The sequence below is a fragment of the Ahaetulla prasina genome, chromosome 2, assembly GCF_028640845.1.
Source record: "Ahaetulla prasina isolate Xishuangbanna chromosome 2, ASM2864084v1, whole genome shotgun sequence".
NCBI lineage: Eukaryota > Metazoa > Chordata > Lepidosauria > Squamata > Colubridae > Ahaetulla > Ahaetulla prasina.
Window position 1 is genome coordinate 292,749,410 of NC_080540.1, and position 20,810 is coordinate 292,770,219.

The following is a 20,810-nucleotide window of genomic DNA, read 5'->3' on the forward strand; positions in this document are numbered from 1 at the left end:
ACCTCTGAATAGCATCAGGCTTCGCTAAGAAGGTTTTACATTCTTTTTTGTGTCTGCGCCCCCCGAGCCGGGCCTACTGCCAGAAAGTGACTTGGAGCCGGGCCTGCTGCCAGAAAGTGACTTGGACAGTGAGGGGGAAGGGCTGTCAGGACTTACCTCAGGGGCACCGGCTTCCCTGGCTCAGCTCCAGGAGCCAGAAGCAGGCCAGGTGGAAGAAATAAGAAGGCCTCCATCCCCTGACTCTTCCCCCCAACCCCCAGGCCATGACTGCAGACCCAGCTGACGGCAATCAGGCTTGGTTGAACCCTAGGTTTCGTAGGCAGGAGAGGAGGGAACAACAGAAGCAAGGGTGGGGCAGGCCTAGGAAGTGCTGAGTCATGGAGCCACACCTCACAGGATATAAAAGGCAGCAAGAGCTGGTGTGTCTCTTTGTAACAGGCAAATCCACTGATTAAGAGCTGAAGTTTGTTTCTGGGTGACTCACCAGCGTCGTGGAAGATAATGGAGGCTCTTGGCAGACGCTGGCTATTCTGCTGCCAGAGCTGATAGTGCCGGCTAATTAAGCCACCATTCGGACGGAGGCGAGGGAGGACAGAACATTCTTTTATCGTTCTCCCTTCAAGAATGCGTTTGATTGAATGAGATTCCACACGCGCCTCGTTTGGGGATCAAGAAACTTTTGATTCAATTCCAGGCCACGGCTGGGATTTCAAAAGGCAATTATTTTTTTTTACAATGGCCTTTACAAAGCATTTTCGCCACGCAGCCATTTACGAAGGAGCACAGTGGGCAAAGCACTGAATGGTGAGTCAAGTCTAGATGATTGAAGGAGCCGCTTTTCCTCTCATTCCATCATTAATATGGGCAGAATATTGATCTAGGCGACTTGACTGTAATGCAGCCGAGATGATGTACGAGAAATGCTTTGAAAGCTTTCCTTCGGTCACAACAATAGGTAACGGAATGCGTTCTGTCCATTTAAGGAAAGCCGAGCTCAGGCAGCAAACCTGGTTGTGATTGAACCGCAAATTAGAAGCGACAGACGGATCGAAAACGGATTCGGTTTTACACTGACGGGGATATCCGTAAACTCTGAAATATAAGAGATTATCTGTAGCTCGGGGTTGAACTGTGGGGTCCTTGGTGCTCTCTGAGCTTGGTTGCTTCCTTGCAGATGTTTCGTTACCCAGCTAGGTAACATCAGCTTAGTGGTTTTCTTGCAGATGTTGCATTACCCAACTAGGTAACATCAACAGTGCATGGATTTTACCTAGTTGGGGTAAGGAAACATCTGCAAGAAAACAACCAAGCTCGGAGAGCATCAAGGACCTCACAACTCCCTGTTCGGCAGAGAGCTGGAGAAATGTTACGATCGAGTTTTTTCAAGAGGGTGGATTCCAATGGTGGTCCCCACGGCAAATTTGACTTGTAGAGTTTGATCGATGGAGCTCCAGTTCCATTGGATGGACGAGGGAAGCGGGTAGATCTGGGATCTCCACCGAAGCAGAATGTGTTGGAAATGGCTGTGGCCAGCGACCTTTATGGCCGAGGTGGGGAAGGATGGCCCTTTTGTGACTTGTGGACTTCAGCTCCCAGAATTCTGAGAGCTGGCTCAGGAATTCTGGGAGTTGAAGTCCACAAGTCATGAGAGGGCTATCATTTCCCCACCCGTTTTATAGAAACCATCTCAGGAAGATTTTCCCCCAAAGAAAACGTCGCCGCAAAAACCCTCACAGGCTACAAAGCAAGGTATTGTTTAAATAATTCACTCTATTTTATTATTTTCCTTTAAAATATTTTAAACTTTATGCTACAGACTCATTTCAAAAACAAAACAAAAAAACAAAAAACCCAGAAAATCTCATCCTGCACATATATATATACATATATATGCACATAGCACACATATATATATATATATATATATATATATATATATATATATATATATATATATATATATATATATATATATATATATATATAATATAGTCATTCAGTATCGCTCTATTTTTCCCCTCCAGACCATTAAATATTACATGGAGAGAAGAATGTGTGTTAAAAAGAACTTCTTTGCGTGTGTTTTTGACTTTTTAAACTCAGCAGTTATACAAACAAATTCTAACTTTCCCTCCCTCTCCCCCCCAAAGGAAAAAAATTAAAATCTTCCTTGTGGAAGATGTGAACAAAGCTGTTAAAACCAGACCTGTCAAGAAAATTAGAAGCCCGACCGCCTGGTGTTGCAGCGTGCCAAATGCTTATAGCAAAATCAGTGAAATTTTTTTTATTTTATTTTTTGCTGCAGCCGAAAATGCCAACTTTACTAAAGGTTCAATATGATGGCCAACCCGAAGTGGGCACGTTTGCCAAGCCTGTGCTAAAAAAAAAAAAAAAAAAGTATATCAAGTGCATCGATTCTTAACCATACAATGGCTACAATCTCACTTTTCAATGGAGCAAAAGACAAATCGAGACAGGCTGTCGCTCTGTCAAAATAAAATACAACAAAAATAGCCCCCCCCCAAAAAAAACCCCAACAACAAACAAACAAACACCAAACTCCAAAACCTTTAAGCTATCCAGTGATTGTATTTTTTTTTCTTTCTTCCTCGTCCTTTAAAAAAAAAAGATTGCTTTTTAAAGTCCTTCAAGAGAGAGAGGAAAAACGTAGTGTTTTTAATTTAAAAAAAAAATGAGAGGGGAAAAAAAAACAACCTTGGTTACCAAGCTAAAAAAAACAAACCTCATGATTCCTTTAGAACAAACACAGTGCACAATTGGAAGAAGTTTGGTTAGAATGCAGTCAGTTTTTTATATATACATGGAAGTCACAGCAAATACAAACTAAAAAATAGCTTTTTTCTCCCGCCCCTCACCCCCTCTTCATTTTAAAGGGTAAATCCACCAGGACGCTTTCCCAGATGCTTCTGATACTGGCCAACAACATGAAGAGACTAAATACTGGATTTATTCAATCAGTAGATCAGTTAGAACTATAGCTTTCCTTACTAGAAAAAAAAGAAAGAAAGAAAAAGAAAAAAAAAGAAAACCGAATAAAATTCTCCACTTTTTCTGGACTTTGGGTGGGAAAAAGTAGCACAAAGCTGCTCTAAAAGCCAGATTTCACCTGCTCCTAAGTTTTCAGACGCTCCCATCGGATCTGCTTCCCCTAGGATAGCTTCATGGTGTCACCGTTTTGAGTGGGAAAATTGAAAGTGTGCAAGGGGACACAATTGCAGTTCTGTGGACCTTCCCCTCTGCTCCACGGAGGTGGCCTTCCCTTCGGAAGATCCCAGAGCTCTGTTACGGCCCCGTTACACTCACTGCTACTTTATGCGCGCCTCACGCTTATGCTAGGGAGTGACCAGTGACCTCGGTCTGATGTTCCCATGTGGAAATTATGGGATGGCCTCCTGGTGAGAGAGGGCAACCACCCCGAGAGAGACAGAGAGAGAGAGAGAGAGAGACAGAGAGAGAGAGAGAGAGGAGGTGGTTCTTTGGCTTGGAAGAACCTGATCCAGACACACAGCCAGTTGCCACAAGAACCAGAAGATGGAAGGATGGGGATGTGCAACGATGAGTCTTTCGGATGTTATGCTAGTTGTGCGAGTTGTGTATTTGGGCAACATCTGGACAGCTGCTTGCTGCCATCCCTAAGCCGCTCTCTCCCCCCGCCCTGTAAGAAAGAAGACTCACGTTTCACAAGGTGTCAATGCCCGCTTAAGGGAAAGAAGAGAAAGAAGAGAGCCTTCCTTACATCAAGAGATGCAGGGTTGCAATTCTTTCCCAAATCGGTTAGGACTTACCGTATTTTTCAGAGTATAAGACGCACCTAAATTTATAGCAGGAAAACAAGGGAAAATAGTTTTTGGCCTCCGCGTGTCAGATTTTCTCCCTCCCAGGCCCCCGAAGCACTCTGCAGTGCTCCGCACAGCCCATTTTTGCCAAAAACAGGTGCGTTTTCACCAAAAACATGCCCGTTTTTGCAGAAGCAGAATGCTTCTGGGGGCCTGGGAGGGAGAAAATGCGACATGTGGAGGGCTTGGGAGCCCAAAAACGGCCGTATTCGGTCTACAAGACGCACCCACCGTGTTTCTCCAAAAATAAGACCCTGTCTTATATTTTTTTGAACAGCAAAATAAGCGATTGGTCTTATTTTCGGGGAGGTCTTATTATTTTGGGGTGTGTGGAGCGAGACAGGGCTCCTCTTGCCTGATTTCTAGCTCAGTCTCACTAACCCTAACCAGAGGAAATGGCGGGGGCCAGCTGCACATGCGTTTAAATATTTTTGGGGAGGGCTTATTTGGGGGGGGCTTATTTTAGCGCATACGCTCAAAAGCCCGATTGGGCTTATTATCAGGGGATGTCTTATTTTTAGGGAAACAGGATAAATTTTCACCTACTTTTAAGAGGGGGGAGGTGCGTCTTATACTGTGAAAAATACGGTAATTTCACATCCTGAAATCAACTTTAGGTGAGTGGGGTTCTGGTGTCAGGAGGGGAGTGTCCCACAAGGAGCCTGGCCTTTCTGAGTGTGCCTATGTGTGCTTGGGTATGGTTAGCACAGCGGGTGCGGTTCCAAGGAACGCCGTTTCTGCTCAGATCCGCTATCGCTCCGTCAGGGTTGTTGAGGCACAAAGGTACCAACTCCAGATCAGAAGCTGGGCCGTTCAAAGAGGCCTCCAAACCAACCAAGAAGACTGCGACCTGTTTCTTCCCTGGTTAAGAGTCCCCTAGCTGTTAAAATCTCACCACGGGCTGTTGGTTTGTTTGTCCTTTTTAAAGAGGGATGAATCCCTCTGAATTCCTACATCCGACAGCTTTCAACCCAACCGTCTGGCTCCACCGAGTCTAACACAAGCCAACAGATTTTTTTTTTTTTTAACGAAACGGGCTCGTGACATTTGAAGGACTGGATCGACCTGGGGGTGGGGTGGGGATGTGCATGTTTTAGCTCATGCTTCTGAATGCAGCAAAGGACAGGATGTTCCATGGTCTTCTTTTTATTTTTAGTTTTTTTTAAAAAAACCTGACCAAATGGAGGGTTGTTTCTCTCACAATTTTTTTTTTTAATAAACCCAACTAAGCTCGCAAGGAAATTCTGCCTGATTTGTGAACCTCGCCTTTCTAAAGGGGTGGATGCAGGAAGAGAGAAATATTCCTTTGAAGAAGGGGTCTCCAACCTTGGCAACTTTTAAGACTTGCGGACTTCAAATCCCCGAGTTCCTCAGCCAGCTTTGCTTTGCTGGTTGAAGAACTCTGGGAGCTTTGCTGGCTGAGGAACTCTGGGAATTGAAGTCACAAGTCTTAAAGTTGCCAAGGTTGGAGACCCCTGCTTTAAACTACTTACTATCCCCAGTAGATGCAAAGGTTTGGTCTGCTGACCACCATTTGCTCCCCACCGAGAAGGCCAGTTTCTGAGGACGCTTCACGTTCAAGTGGAACCGTGCCCCAAATCTCTTGGTCATGCGTGCAAAGCGACCAGGAGAATTCAAGGAGTCTGAGGGGCCAAAGACGTGATACGCCTGTACCACTGTTTCCTGACACTCTGGGGGGGAGTGTTTGAGGCCAGCTGGCCCAACGACACCAGCCCTTAGGCACAGAATAAGTGCCGCCATTATCTCCCCCTCACTTTGAGGCAATAAGGATGCCCTCAGCAGCGTCTCTGCAGAAGACATCTTAGCCTAAGGCCCAGGAGACGTTCTTACAAGCAAGCAGCAGCAGCATCGTTCTCAATTCGGTGGTGAAACCCAGCTCAGTTGGGGGGGAAAAAAAACAAAACTCAGAAGGAGATCCGAGAATCGAAGCGACTGGAGTAAAATTAAAGCGCCCAGTTTTCGTGTTAACGCTTTATAAAAGCTAACTGATACAGATAAGTGGAAAAGGTGTTGGAACGAAGACTCCCCGGCCTTCCTCTCGTTATCTTATTTGGGTTAACAGCAAAACTTTTCTCAGAAAACATTCAAATTAAGACAGGCAAAGCAGCCTGTTTCCTGCGTGGGTGCCATACCAACTCACACCTTAATTTTATTCCGATGTGCAGAGATCGGAGTCTTCTCCGTTTTTCTCCTCAGTTCCCAATTTACAGAGAGCTACCCTCAGAAGGAGCAGAGCCGAGCCTCTTCCAGTCGCATGGAAGAGAAAAAAAAATGTCAGAAAATGGCTCTGCTCAGCATTCCCCCAAATCCCTCTTAAGGTTTCTCAGCAAAGAGCAGAACTTGAAGCGGGTTGACTTTTTAATGGCTTGTTTCAACCTTTTTTGTGTGTGAAGGTAGCCTCTAGTTCTCACCCCCTACAACAGGGGGTCTCCAAACTTGACCAGTTTAAGACTTGTGGACTTCAACTCCCAGAATTCTTCAGCTAGCCAGGCTGACTGGGGAATTCTGGGCGTTGAAGTCCACATGTTTTATACTTCCGAGTTTGGAGACTTCTGCCCTACAATCATGCGACTATAATCCCATAGATACGGGATTACAGCTACAATCCTCAAGCTACCTCTGTAAAATACAGATGACCAGAAAGGAGAAGCTTGCTTTTGTTCCTTGTGCTAGTCCTTTTCAAAAAGAAAGACCAAAAAAAAAGGCTATAACAAGCCAAGCCAAGTGACCAATAGGAACACAGTAGTATAGGGGAAGGGGGAAAAATAATAAGAAAATGCACTACTACTCTATAAAACTCAAATCTGAGTGCAGCTGAAAATTCACTCCTGAATTTGAAAACGAACGGGAGGCTGTTGGTCTTTTGGGACTGAGCCTTGCTCCTTCTACGAGATGGAATCCGTTGGCCACTTGGAGGCCCCTGGTCCTGACTCGCTGCTTGTGACGTTACAATGACGCTACAATGAGGATACTCAGAACCGGGAGCCTGTTGGGCCAGCGGTGTCTTTTAATGCTTCTAACGCTGCCAGAGACGAAGGGAAGGAAACCAGCAACGTCCTTACTTTCGTGGTGAATTCAAAGCAACTGGCGTAGCTCTCTCTCCAGGGTGGGACCGAGAAGGTATCGTGGCTCCCATCCGCCAGCACTCCGACCGAAAGACACAAGAGTTTAAAAAAACAAACAAACAAACAAGAAAACTGTGGAAGCTTGTCTCTGAAGTTCAGTGTGCTACGCTTTCCGCCGACGGGAAGCTCCCTTTGTTTTAAGCAAAAGTGTCAATCAAAGAAAGAGATGTCTGAAGTGACCTTGCAGTTCTAAAGGCAGGAGGAAAGGAAGTGGGGGGGAAAGAGGCTGAGGAGGAAATTTTCCCAAGCGAGTCTAAAGACTTCCAAAAAAAAACAAAAAACCGTTCGGAGCAGATGCTTCGGACACCAAGGCAAGATATCCAGAAACGTCTGTGCCACAAAAAAGGGAAAGGACTAAATAACTAAAAGAGAAAAGAAAAAAATAAAAGAAGAAGAAGAAAAACCACAGTGAAAAATTACTGCATTACAGTAAGTATTTCCGTCGGCTGTCCTCGTCCAGCGTCAGATCTACCACTTCGGGGGGCGAAGACCAATTCTGCGGAGGAGGGGCCACACCTGTCCATGTTTCTGATTGCCGGGGGCACTGCAGACCTGAGCCGTGTTTCCGGGAAGACACCGTCTGGATCACGCCTCCACGAGGATGGACGTATCTGGGATCAAAGCAAAAGGAGACCCGTCCTTGAATATGCCAGGTGAGTTTCCTTGGGTGAACGCGGAATGTGCCTCAATCATAGGCACGCTGCCCCGAGTCCCGCTGGGAGAGAGATGGGTGGTTTTCAAACCTACTAAATAAATACTAAATACCGTATTTTTCGAAGTATTAGATGCACCTTTTTCCCCCAAAAGAGGGTGAAAATCTGGGTGCGTCTTATACTCCAAATGTAGCCCCGCCCAGCTTCTCAAACGGAGGTTTCAGAAGCTGAAAGAAGCTTCAGTAAAGAAACCCCCAAACAGAGCTTAATAAAAAAAGCCTCCAAACAGAGCTTCAGAAAAGAAGCCCCCAAACAGAGCTTCAGAAAAAAAAGCCTCCAAACAGAGATTCAGAGGCTTTTTTCGGAAGTTCTGTTTTGGAGACTTTCAGAGGCAGAAAAAAAAGCAAAAAAAAAAAAAAAGGCAAGGCACAGAGCTCACAACCAAGGAAGCTGTTGCTAAAATTCACCTCTGGGAACAGCTGAATGGGGGTATTATGGGAGGCCGATCCACCTGCCAATCAGCTTTTTTCTTATTTTCTTCCCCAAAAACTAAGGTGCGTCTTATACTCCGAAAAATACGGTACATCTATTTTATCTGGTGGCTTTAAAAATCTACTAAAATCTAATTAAATAAATCCTCGACTTAACAACAGTTCATTTAGTTCAAAGTTCCAACAGTGACCGATGACCGTTTTTCAGGGATGAGCTCCGCAGCATCCCTAATGGTCACGTGATCAAAATTCAGGTGCTTGGCAACCGGTTCGTACTTACGACCGTTGCTGTGTCCCAAGGTCATGTGAGATCCCCTTTTGCGACCTCTGGACAAGCAAAGTCGACGGGGAAACCCGATTCACTTCAAACAACTGGGTTACTAACTCATCGACTGCTGTGATTCACTTCAAACAACTGGGTTACCAACTCATCGACTGCTGTGATTCACTTAACAACGGTGGCAAGGAAGGTGGTGCAAGGGGGCAAAACTTGCTTAACCAATGTCTCACTTCACAATTTCGGGCTGAGTTGTGGCTGTAAGTCGAGGTCCGCCTGTAAATACAAGCAGGAAGCAGGTGGTGAATGTTTTAAGTTGGCTAAGTTGATAAAAATCAACGGGTCATTTTGGTGAAATCGGTCAACCAGCCTCCATTATGTTCTAGGGTGACACTTGTCATCGCCGAAAGTCTCGTTGCTGGCAGACACAAAGGGAAGGCGGCAGGTGGGATGAGCAGGTCAAACCATATGGGAGGGAAATATGAAAATGATAAGAGCCAATAGCAGTGGTGGGCCATACTATGGCCCAGGGGTGAAACGCTCCCGGTTCGGACCAGATCACCTGATCTGGTAACAATGGCGGCGGGTGGTTCAGTGAACTGGTAGCAAAAATCCCTGCCCACCCCCATGCCCAGCTGATCCATCAGAGGGTTTTTTTTTTTTAGAAGGAGAGCCTTCTCTGTGGGGGCACCTACTGTCGTGTCCCACTCCTCCGCTGGCAGCTGGGTCAGGGAAATCCGAATCAGGCTTGCCTCTGCAGCTCTGCCCAAAGTCCTAGCAAAGTCCTCAGAGCAGGCAGGAGACCAGTAAGTGACTTCAGCAAGATAAGTTCGACTTTTGCCTGACTCAGAGACTGCCAGAAAGTAGATCCTTTATATAGGCCATGGGGTGTGGCTCCATGACTCAGCACTCATTAAGGCCTGCCCTCCTTCCTCTGTTGCCTCCGCCTATCCAGTCTTCTGATGCGAGGGTCACACCAATCAGCTGTTGGGAATAAACCCTCCTCAGGCTCACATGCTGTGGAGGAGGGGGAGGGGTCTAGCTGCTCCGTTTGCCTGGGCATGGAGCCAGGGCTGGGGCAGGGAGATTCTCCTTCTTCTGCAGTTTGTGTGGGCATGGAGCCAGGACTGGGACCGGGAGGCATACATTCCTCAGTGTTCGGGAGCAGGTAAGAAGGCCCCGGCTGCTCTGAGGGCGGGCAAGACACAACACCTACCCTCTGGAATGAGCTTCCCCCAGGACTTCGACAACTTCCTGACCTCCGGACCTTTCGCCGCGAGCTTAAAACATATCTATTCTTCCGAGCAGGACTGGCTTAATAGGGTTTTTAAACATGGATTTTATTGGGGTTTATTTTATATTTTGTATTGTATTTTAAATTTAGGCTTTTGGAATAAGTTTTTTAAATAGTGTTTTAATTGAAATGTATTGTATTATTTTATCTGCCTGTTCACCGCCCTGAGTCCTTTGGGAGAAGGGCGGTATAAAAATTAAATTATTATTATTATTATTATTATTATTATTTTTAAAAGCATTTTTTTAAAGTAAAAAAAAAAGCCTCTGATGATCGCGCGGCTCACCTGGGATCGTCAGAGCCTTTTAAAAGCATTTTTTCTACAACCTCTTCGGCTGCAGAGGGTGTTTAAAAATGCTTTTAAAAAGCTCTGACGATCTCATCTGTGTTGCCTGATCGTCAGAGGCTTTTTTTTTCTTTTAAAAGCAAAAAAAAAATGCTTTTAAAAGAAAAGCCTCTGACAATCAGCAACTCAGCTGGGATCGTCAGAGGAGCCTTTTAAAAGAATTTTTTCTACAACCTCTTTGGCCAAAGAGGTTTTAAAGGCCTCTGACGATCCCAGCTGAGCCGCACGATCATCAGAGGCTTTTTTTAAAAGCATTTTTTTCGGTCAAAGGAAAAAATGCTTTTAAAAGTAAAAAAAACAAAACCTCTGATGATCCCAGCTGAGCCATGCGATCATCAGAGGCTTTTTTTTTTTTTACTTTTAAAAGCATTTTTTTCGGCCAAAGAAAAAATGCTTTTAAAAGTAAAAAAAACAAAACCTCTGATGATCGCGCGGCTCAGCTGGGCATAGGGGGGGTGGCAGGGATTTTTGCTACCAGTTCTCCGAACCACCTGCCCCCATCTATTTGAGGGTCATTGAAGCACTTGGAAGTTTCTCTATGTCCTCAGGGTCATCTGAGTAGTGCTCCTGGTTCCTGTAGTCAACGATCCTCTAACAGGATGCAAATGACCAGCTGTCTGCAAGGAATATCAATCCTTCCATTCCCCACCATCCAGTCTGAGCCGAAGAAGCTTCTTGGATGAGAAGCGAAACGTCTTCAAAGAAAAACCAGGAAGTCCAGTTGCCTCTTGAAAAAAAGCATCTTTGGGAAAAAGCATCTTCTGCAGGCAACAAAAACATAATCCCAAAAGCTAACCTTAGTTAATTAGTTAACCTAACTCAAGCGTAACCTTTAATGGTTAAGACCTGCTATGGCAGGGCATCTCCAAGCTTGGCAGCTTGAAGACTTGTGGGCTTCAACTCCCAGAATTCCCCAGCCAGCCAGGGAATTCTGAGAGTTCAAGTCCACCAGTCTTAGAATAGAATAGAATAACAGAGTTGGAAGGGACCTTGGAGGTCTTCTAGTCCAACCTCCTGCCCAGGCAGGAAACCCTACACCACTTCAGACAAATGGTTATCTAATCTCTTCTTAAAAACTTCCAGTGTTGGAGCATTCACAACTTCTGAAGGCAAGTTGTTCCACTGATTAATTGTTCTAACTATCAGGAAATTTCTCCTTAGTTCTAAGTTGCTTCTTTCTTTGATCAGTTTCCACCCATTGCTTCTTGTTCTACCCTCAGGTGCTTTGGTGAACAGCCTGACTCCCTCTTCTTTGTGGCAGCCCCTGAGATATTGGAACACAGCTATCATGTCTCCCCTAGTCCTTCTTTTCATTAAACTAGACATACCCAGTTCCTGCAACCATTCTTCATATGTTTTAGCCTCCAGTCCCCTAATCATCTTTGTTGCTCTTCTCTGCACTTTTTCTATAGTCTCAACATCTTTTTTTACATCGTGGTGACCAAAACTGGATGCAGTTTGGAGACCCCTATGCTATGTGGAGAAGGAACACGATTCTGCAAGTTTGGCTTTAACCGAAAAATAGCTTGTTTTGGCACCTGTGCTCATAGAGTTCTTCACTCTTGCTGCTCACCTTTCCTTTTGGCAGCTCATTGGTTTTCTCTGCCTTCATCTCACTTCTCCCTATGTCTTGGATTCTGTGTCCCCCTGCTCCTTAAGATGCTTCGTTCCCGTTTCAAAAAAAGATTTTTTTTATACTTCTTGCACTTCTCTCCTGGTAGGGTGACCCTGCTTTGACTGGATGGTTTTGAGGTTTTAAGCAGCTTTGTCACAGCTGCCATGCGCTTTTTATGTACACTCTTAAGCCTGGCATTCCATGGTTTTTTAAAAAAAAAACCTTCTGGATAAATGCTGCTTCTACATCTGAAATTAATCTGAAAAGGAACAAGCCATCTGGCTTGTCTGTGGAGATTCTCAATCATCCAGGTCATGGTTGCCCCAAAGGAGCTTTTTTCAAGAGGCAACTGGACTTTCATTGTTTTTCCTTGAAAACATTTCGCTTCTCCTCCAAGGAGTTTCTTCAGTTCTGACTCTTCGTTTTTTTTAGTAAAAGGTGACATGATTAAAGTTAGAAATCAGAGAAGGGGGCAGGTTAGTGTAGACTCTTTTATATAATAAAATAAAAGTAAAAATAAGAGAACATGGAAAAATTGAATAATGACAGATTGCAACTTATTATAATCATGTATCATTATTAGAAATATATAAGTTGACTGAAGGTAATAACTATTACTAAATTTGCACTACTATTTATCTTCTCATCGTTCCCATCACCCATCTCCTTCCACTTATGACTGTATGACGGTAACTTTGTTGCTTGTATCCTTACGATTTATATTGATATTGTTTCCTGATTGCTTATTTGTACCCTATGACTATCATTGAGTGTTGTACCTTATGATTCTTGACAAACATAACTTGTCTTTTTATGTACACTGAGAGCATATGCACCAAAGACAAATTCGTTGTGTGTCCAATCACACTTGGCCAATAAAAAATTCAATTCAATTCAATTCAATTCAATTCAATTCTTCTATTCTATTCCTATTTCTATTATTTCTTATTCTATTCTATTCTAAATTTCTATTCTATTCTATTTCTATTATTTCTTGTTCTGTTCTGTTCTGTTCTGTTCTGTTCTGTTCTGTTCTGTTCTGTTCTATTCTATTCTATTCTATTCTATTCTATTCTATTCTATTCTATTCTATTCTATTCTATTCTATTCTAAATTTTACTAGTTTTATTTGTATTAGAATGTATGACACCCAGGGGCCACACTGTTCACGCATTGATTTGATGTTTGTAAAAAAATAACTTTTTTAAAAAAAGAACTGAAGAAGCTTCTTAGGTGAGAAGCGAAACATCTTCAAGGAAAAACAAAGGAAGTCCAGCTGCCTCTTGAAAAAGCACCCTTGGGGAAAAAGCCATCTGCAGGCAACGAAAATGTAACACCCCCCCCAAAGCCGAACATCCTTCATTTCGAAACCTTATTTCAGCTTTTTAATGACAGTCAGAGGGGAAAAACTAGAAGCAATGGGGGGGGGGAGACACCTAATAAGCACCTTGCATGCTCTTGAACTCCCACAATCTCCACTTCGCTATCAGAGGAGGCGACGTTAATTTCTTCATTGACCTGGGAGTGGCTGGTGGGAAGTTTGTTGCTTGCCAGGAACTCGGCATCCAGATGATCTGTGGGAAAGAAACCAACAGGCATCAGCCAACTAAAGACTCAGCGGCTGGAACAGCTTCACCGCTCAGATAAATCAAAGAGCCTACTCAATATAGCACAGCGGCAAACTTCAGGGCTAGTTTTAAAACAGTGCAAAGCAAATCCCGCATAGAGTGGAATGGAATGGAATCTGGAGGGGACCTTAGAGGTCTTCTAGTCCAACTCCCTGCTCAAGCAGGAGAACAGATGCCATTTCAGTTAAGTGACTGTCTAGACCAGGGGTCTGCAAACTTGGCTCTTTTAAGACTCCTGGCTGAGGAACTCTGGGAGTTGAAGTCCACAAGTCTTAAAAGAGCCAAGTTTGCAGACCCCTGGTCTAGAGCAAGAGTGTCAAACTCAAGGCCGGGGGGGCATAAATCCTGTCTAGGGACCCGCCCTGGAAACAGTGAAGATCAGCCAGCGATGCCTCCTCCAGCGAAAATGGAGCCTGGGCAGGCCACGCACGGCCTCCCCGAGCTCTGTTTTCACTGGCAGAGGGCTGCACGAGGTCGTCTCAGTCGAAAAGGGAATCTCGATGAGTGACATCGAGCTGGCCATGCCCCCCCTGGCCACACACACACACACACACACACACACACACGGCCCTCCAAGGTTAAAGACCTCAATGAAATCAAGTTTGACACCCCTGCTCTAAAAGCACCCAGTGATCGAGTACCCACGATTTCTAAAGGCAAGCTGTTCCATTGGTTAATTTCCCCTGCCGTTAGGAAGTTTCTACTTAATTCCAGGTTGCTTCTCTCTTTGATTAGTCCCCCCCCCACCTTTTTTTCTTTGTGGCAGCCCCTCAAATACTGGAAGGCTGCTATCATATGTCGCCCCAAATTCTTCTTTTCTTTAGGGTAGGCAGACCCAAATCCTGCAGCTGTTCTTCATACGATATCTTCGTACTCAAAAGAAGTATCCCAACAATGTATTACGCACATTGTTGCATCAACACTGCCACTACTGGTTGTCCTAGATTTACAACCATCCGTTTGCAGTTACAACGGATATTAGCAACACCAATAGCTCTGAGGTTTATATAGCGCCCCACAGTGCTTTATAGCACTCTCCGTGCGGTTTGCACTGTAGAAGCATTATTTGAATATTGGCCCCAACAATCTGGGTCCTCATTTTACCGACCTCGGAAGGATGGAAGGCTGAGTCAACCCTGGACCATGTCAGGATTGAACACCAGGCTGTGGGCAGAGTTTTGTCAGCAATAATTTTGTTTGTATCTATCTATCTATCTATGTATCTATCTATGTATCTATCTATCTAGTCATGTTTATGTAGTATATATTGGAGGTGGTGACCCTTTGAGAGCTGTATGCAAAGAAACTTTTATTTTAATGTATGGCGATTAGTGTACATTCAAAGTGACAACGAAGTTATTCTCTAAGTCTAATATTGCACTTCAACTACAGTGGCATTAGGACTCTTGACAATGACAATGAAAAAAGTAACTTATGGGCAATATCTCCATGGTCACACCATCAAAATTTGAGCACTTGGCAACCAGCATGTATAGATGACGGTCACAGTATCCTGGGATCATGTGATTGCCATTTGTGATTTTTCCCTACTGGCTTCCGACAAGCAAAGTCAATGGGATGTCAGGGTTCCAAGGAACACCCCCAACGAAATAAAGCTCTGAGGCTTGAGGTTCCTCAAAGTTCCAATTTATTAGAGATGTCATGTTGGCACAGCTGGGAAAACCCGAAACTGAAAGCTTCCAGGTTTTCCACACCCAGTTGACAGTTCACAGCCCTGCCCCACACCCACAAGTTCATCACTTTGTCCAATCAACTCTTCACATTCAATTGGATACAATCTTCAGGTAGTCTACATCAGACGCAGGCAAAAGACCTTGAATATGGAATGTTATGACTAACTTTCTACCACTCCAACAACAACCCCCTCCCAACTTTTTCAGCTAAAATATGTGGCAGTTAAGAAGCAAAAAGAAAATTACCTTCCAAAACTGACAGGGAGAAGCCAGATTTGTTTAACAACCACACAATTCACTTAACAACTGTAGTGATTTGCTTAACCGTTGTGACAAAAAATAATAATAATTGTAAAATGGAAGCAAAACTCACTTAACAACTTTGGGGCTCAATGATGGTTTTAAGTCAAGGACTGTCTATCATATTTAATATAATAGATTTAATATATTTATCAAGGCAGCCAATATATCTAATACAGATAGTTCTCGGGTTACGATGGCAACTGGGACCAGAATTGCCCGAAAGTGTGATATCGTGCGACTGTGTCTCTTAGCAAAACAATCCCAGTTGCTGTCGCAAACCCAAGGCGCATCAGTCATTAAGTGAAAATGGCAGGGGAGGACCAAGGTACTTCTATTTGAGAAAGTGATCAATGCAAGCTCTAAACCTGTGTTCAGACAATAAAATAACAAGAGTTGGAGGGGACCTTGGAGGTCTTCTAGTCCAACCCCCTGCTTAGGCAGGAAACCCTACACCATTTCAGACAAATGGTTATCCAACATCTTCTTAAAAACTTCCAGTGTTGGAGCATTCACAACTTCTGCAGGCAAGCTGTTCCACTGGTTAATTGTTCTAACTGTCGGGAAATTTCTCCTTAGTTTTAGGTTGCTTCTCTCCTTGATTAGTTTCCAATCATTGCTTCTTGTCTTGCCCTCAGGTGCTTTGGAGAATAAGTTGACTCCCTCTTCTTTGTGGCAACCCCTGAAATATTGGAAGACTGCTATCATGTCTCCCCTAGTCCTTCTTTTATTAAACTAGACATACCCAATTCCTGCAACCGTTCTTCATATGTTTTAGCCTCCAGTCCCCTAATCATCTTGGTTGCTCTTCTCTGCATTCTTTCTAGATTCTCCACTTCTTTTTGACATCGTGGCGATCAAAACTGGATGCAGTATTCCAAGTGTGGCCTTTCCAAGGCATTATAAAGTGATATTAACACTTCACGTGATCTTGATTCTATCCTTCTGTTTAGAAAGCCTAGAACTGTGTTATCATTTCTTCTTCTATATCTGAGTCTTCAGACAATAGAGAAGAGCAGATTGATGGGGCTGTCTAAAAAACATGGCAGCGGACAAATATCAGGTGGTAAATATTTGTGTACTGCAAGCAATTCTTAAAAAAAAATTGCTACAAAGTAGAATGGTGTTTTAACTGTATTCTTGCATTTAGTGCAAATTGAACATTGTTGGATAATAATAATAATAATAATAATAATAATAATAATAATAATAATAATAATAATAATAATAATAATAATAATAATAATAATAATATTTTAATTTGTATACCGCCCTTCTCCCGAAGGACTCAGGGCGGTGAACAGCCAAAATAAAATGCAAAAGAAACAATACATACAATACTAAAAACAACCCTTACAAAACTTATTCAAATGGCCAAATCTAAAATACAATGACGCCCTATAAAATTGACAGAAATTTAAAACCCACAAAATCAAATTAAAATTTTTTTAAAAAAATCAAGCCAGTCCAGCAAGGCGGAATAAATAGGTTTTAAGTTCGCGGCGAAAGATCCTAAGGTCAGATAGTTGTCGAAGTTCAGGGGGAAGTTCGTTCCACAGGGTAGGAGCCCCCACAGAGAAGGCCCTCTCCTTGGGGGCCGCCAGTCGACATTGTTTGGATTGTATTACATTTTGAAAAGAAGAGATATTTATTGCATTTCTCTTCCGCTGATGGGAAAGTCATAATCTAAAAACACAGCTCAGAGCAGCAGTAGCCTCAGCATTAATTTAAATAAATTCTCAGCCTTTTTTTTTTCCTACTTTGTACGTATTGTGGCTTACAAATATAAAATTCAACCGAGCCACTGAAATATCAATTTAAAACAAACTGTCTCCTGAAACTATAGTTTTCTTTTCATTAGCTACACTAATGAGTCTCCTTAGTGAGAAAGTTCCAAAGCCCTAGAAACAAAGCAAGATGACATGTGGCAGAAATAAGAAATAAGCTTCGATGATCATTATAAAGTTAGTCGAGGGCTATCGGTATTCATTTGAAGTGCACGAAATCCCCAATTTCCACGCCGTTTGACATTAACAACTGCAGGGATTCACTTAACAACTGTGGCAAGACAGGTCGTAAAATGGGTCAAAATTCCCTTAACAACTGTCTCGTTTCGCAACAGAAATTTGGGGCTCAATTGTGGTCCAGGACTGCCTGTACTGCAGGTAGGCAGAGGACTTTCTGCGCAAGTATTAGTAGAGGTTGGGATCGTGTGATTCCACATAGAAAGGGAAGTAAACCTCGAGAGGAAGCACCAGATCCTAGCAAGACCAACGATATGTGTTCTACCCACTTGTCTCAGCATTCAGCTCTTCCAGCAGCCCTCTTGTCCTCCAAGTAGGCTCAGCGTCCTGGTTAGCGACGGTACTGTTGTGCTCTTGAACGGCTGCGGCTGCCAAAAGATTGTCTACGTTCACTACTTCTGGGTCAGAGTTTGTGTCCGAGATATCGTAATGGGGCACGACGGGAGGTCCATCTGGAAAGGAAAGGAAACCTAGAGAGATCAGTGACAACACCGCAATGAGATACGCACAGGAAAAAAAAAAATCTACTGCCTTGGCTGTGAACCGAACATGTGAGCATTTCAAAAGATATGAACTGTCGCACGTCGATATGAGCTGTTGCAATGATACACACAAATAAAATGCTTAAGGTAAAAACTTAGGAAATGAATACATGAAACAGACAGCTGTCCTTCCCATCAAATCATAGATCCCGAATTCTGTCTCGGGAATTAGATGATTTCTATTAAAAAAAAAAAGTGGGTGTAGACATATCCGTTTGGAAAATGACTGGTTAAATCTAATACATTTCAAATATATGTCTGTACTGAACGTATTCTGATACGTGACTACGCTGTGTGCTATTTTGGTTTTAGTGTGTTCCGTTTAGAAAAATAGAACCCTGATATTAAACGCTTCATATGGTCGAGCTGATATCTTACAGTCTTAAAAGACAAATAATGGGCAAATCGTCATTTTTCAGGTCATTCATCTACACCTCCTTACAAAAGAACTTGACCCCAATTTTTTTTCCAAGTTGCATTATTTGCTGTTTAGTACAGGGGTCTCCAACCTTGACAACTTTAAGACTTGTGGACTTCAACTCCCAGAATTCCTCAGCCAGCTTTACTGGCTGAGGTATTCTGGGAGTTGAAGTCCACAAGTCTTAAAGTTGCCAAGGTTAAAGACCCCTGATTTAGTATGGAAGGACTATAAAACAAAATTCCAGATGAAATTTTGAAGCAGAACATGTAACAGGCCTATTCCCAAACTAGCCGTGCTGGGAACAATTATCTATTAATACAAAAGAGGGAGAGAAATTAAACAAAAAGCCATTGGTTTTGTGACACAAAGTCAATGGTCCAATTCAGATGCCAAATTTGTTGTCAGAAATATGTTCTAAGATTGTGTATTCTTCTCTCCTGCATCTTTTAAGTTTCTGGGAATTTGCCCAGAAAATTGCCTTCCTGTCCAAATGAGGCATATTTTGTGTTCCCATTTGTCATCGTTTATTTCAAAATTGGAACTGGAAACTTCAGTTTGAAATGGGCTTAAAACTACAGTTTGCATCAAAAAAAAAATTTAAAAAAAATCACAGTTTGCTCATTTGGAAGCCATTGCTGTTGGCTCACCAGGGCTATCTAAGTGTATTAAAAAGTAAAGGAAGGAAGTGAGCATTGCAAACATGGAGATAGTCTGGGTTGCCAAATTATATTAATCATATCTGAACCAAATCCAAAATTTATGTCTATTTGGATGCACATTATTCTCCAGGAATTTCCAATGGAATATAGTATATTTTTTTCCTCCAGTTTTATTTTCAGAACAATCCTATAAAGAAATTAGGCTGAGGGATGATTTTTAATCTCAAGGTTTGCAATGCAGCGGTTGAAGACACTGAACTTGTCAGCTAGAAAGCTGACGGACCAAGTTCGAGACCCAAGCGCCGTGCAACGGGGTGAGCTCCCGTTCCTACCTCAGCTCCTGCCAATCTAGCAGTTTGAAAAACATGCAAATGCAAGTAGAAAAATAGGTACCACTTTAGTGGGAAGTGAACAGCGTTCCGTGCAGCTCGGCGTAGTCATGCCGGCCACATGACCATGGAAGTGTCTTCAGACAACGCTGGCTCCCTCAGCTAAGAAATGGAGACGAGCAAGGTCCCCTAGAGTCAGACACAACTGAACAGGGGAACCCTTCAATATTTTTATTCCCAATGTCACTTAATGTGAACTTGAGACTTCCTAACCATCACATAACAGGTGTTGGTTATCACCTTTAAAGCGCTCCATGGCATTGGACCGGGATATTTACGGGACCGCCTGCTGCCAACAGTTACCTCCCATTGTCCGATACATCCAGTGTGCGCCCACAGGGAGGGTCTTCTTAGGGTGCCGTCGGCTAGTCAATGTCGGCTGGCGGCCCCCAGGGGAAGGGCGTTCTCTGTGAGGGCCCCGGCTCTATGGAATGAGCTGCCGGTGGGACTCCGTCTCCTCCCTGATCTCCGGACCTTTAAGCGCGAGCTCAAGACTTTCTTTTTTCACCAAGCGGGGCTGGCCTGATTGATTTTAGTATGGGAATTTTAGTGGGTTTTTATAGGGTTTTACCTAGGTTTTAGTTTTGATAAATTTTAGCTAATATTTTAATGTTACAGCGATTGAATCAGTTTTTTAAATTTGATAGTGTATTTTAAATTTTTGGGGATTTTTGTCATTTTATTGGCTGTACACCGCCCTGAGTCTTCGGAGAAGGGCGGTATAAAAATATGAATAAATAAATAAATAAATAAACATCAGTAGAGGCCATCAATCACTCCTGAGGTTTAATTAACCCATTTGGGGAATCAGTGTTCAGCTTAGGATAGTCCCCCAAAAGGAAATGTGGACCTTTTCTCTTTATTTCATTTACTCTGGGTCCCATTAATCACAGGTTTTCCTCGATCTGAAGCATAAGGCATTATGTTATGGGAATAGGCATGTTGTTAAGAAGTCTGAAGCATTTAAAAGCAAGGATGCCCAACCCTGACAACTTTATGACTTGTGGACTTCAACTCCCAACTTCTGGGAGTTGAAGTCCACAAATCCGTAAAGTCACCAAAAGCTGGATACTCCTGATTTATGGGCAAACCAGTTAATCGCTTGACTAGGAAGGAATGTAAGAACTTTTGAAAGTCCAGCATCCTTGCTTTCCACCACGATCAAGTTCATTTTTGGAAGCACACACGCAGGATAAGAGCTCGTGGCCCTCCTCCGCTGTTGCTGTCCAGCCACTGGCAATGAAATCATCATCCTTAACAATGGTTTATAATCACTTCCATAAATTCACCTCCTGCCTCTTTAAATGCATATTTGACACCAGCAGCTGTCTCAACCGTATAACCCTTACCCTTCTGAGGACTTAATAAAACTGTTTTGTAGATAATGAAAAAGGAAGACTCCGGGGAGAGAGAGAGAGAGGACACGCTCTCACTTAGTTGTCGCTTAAAGGAATTTGGAGACGGTAATAATAAA

At 43.3% G+C, this 20,810-nt stretch overlaps 1 protein-coding gene across 3 annotated transcripts in view; it reads right to left on the reverse strand.

Moving 5' to 3' along the window:
- Positions 1-1,981: 1,981 nt before the first annotated feature.
- The window catches only part of ARK2N (arkadia (RNF111) N-terminal like PKA signaling regulator 2N), a 67,244-nt gene continuing 48,415 nt past the window's right edge, over positions 1,982-20,810 (reverse strand). Inside the window, exons 4-6 of one of the 3 annotated variants that reach the window (XM_058171199.1) lie at positions 17,595-17,795; positions 13,127-13,253; positions 1,983-7,614 (exon numbers count right to left, since the gene is read on the reverse strand). In XM_058171199.1, coding sequence (XP_058027182.1) covers positions 7,428-7,614; positions 13,127-13,253; positions 17,595-17,795 — 515 coding nt within the window. In that variant the 3' untranslated portion in view covers positions 1,983-7,427. Of the gene's footprint in view, positions 7,615-13,126; positions 13,254-17,594; positions 17,796-20,810 lie in introns of all 3 variants that reach the window. The other 2 variants (XM_058171200.1, XM_058171202.1) reach the window with 2 other exon arrangements.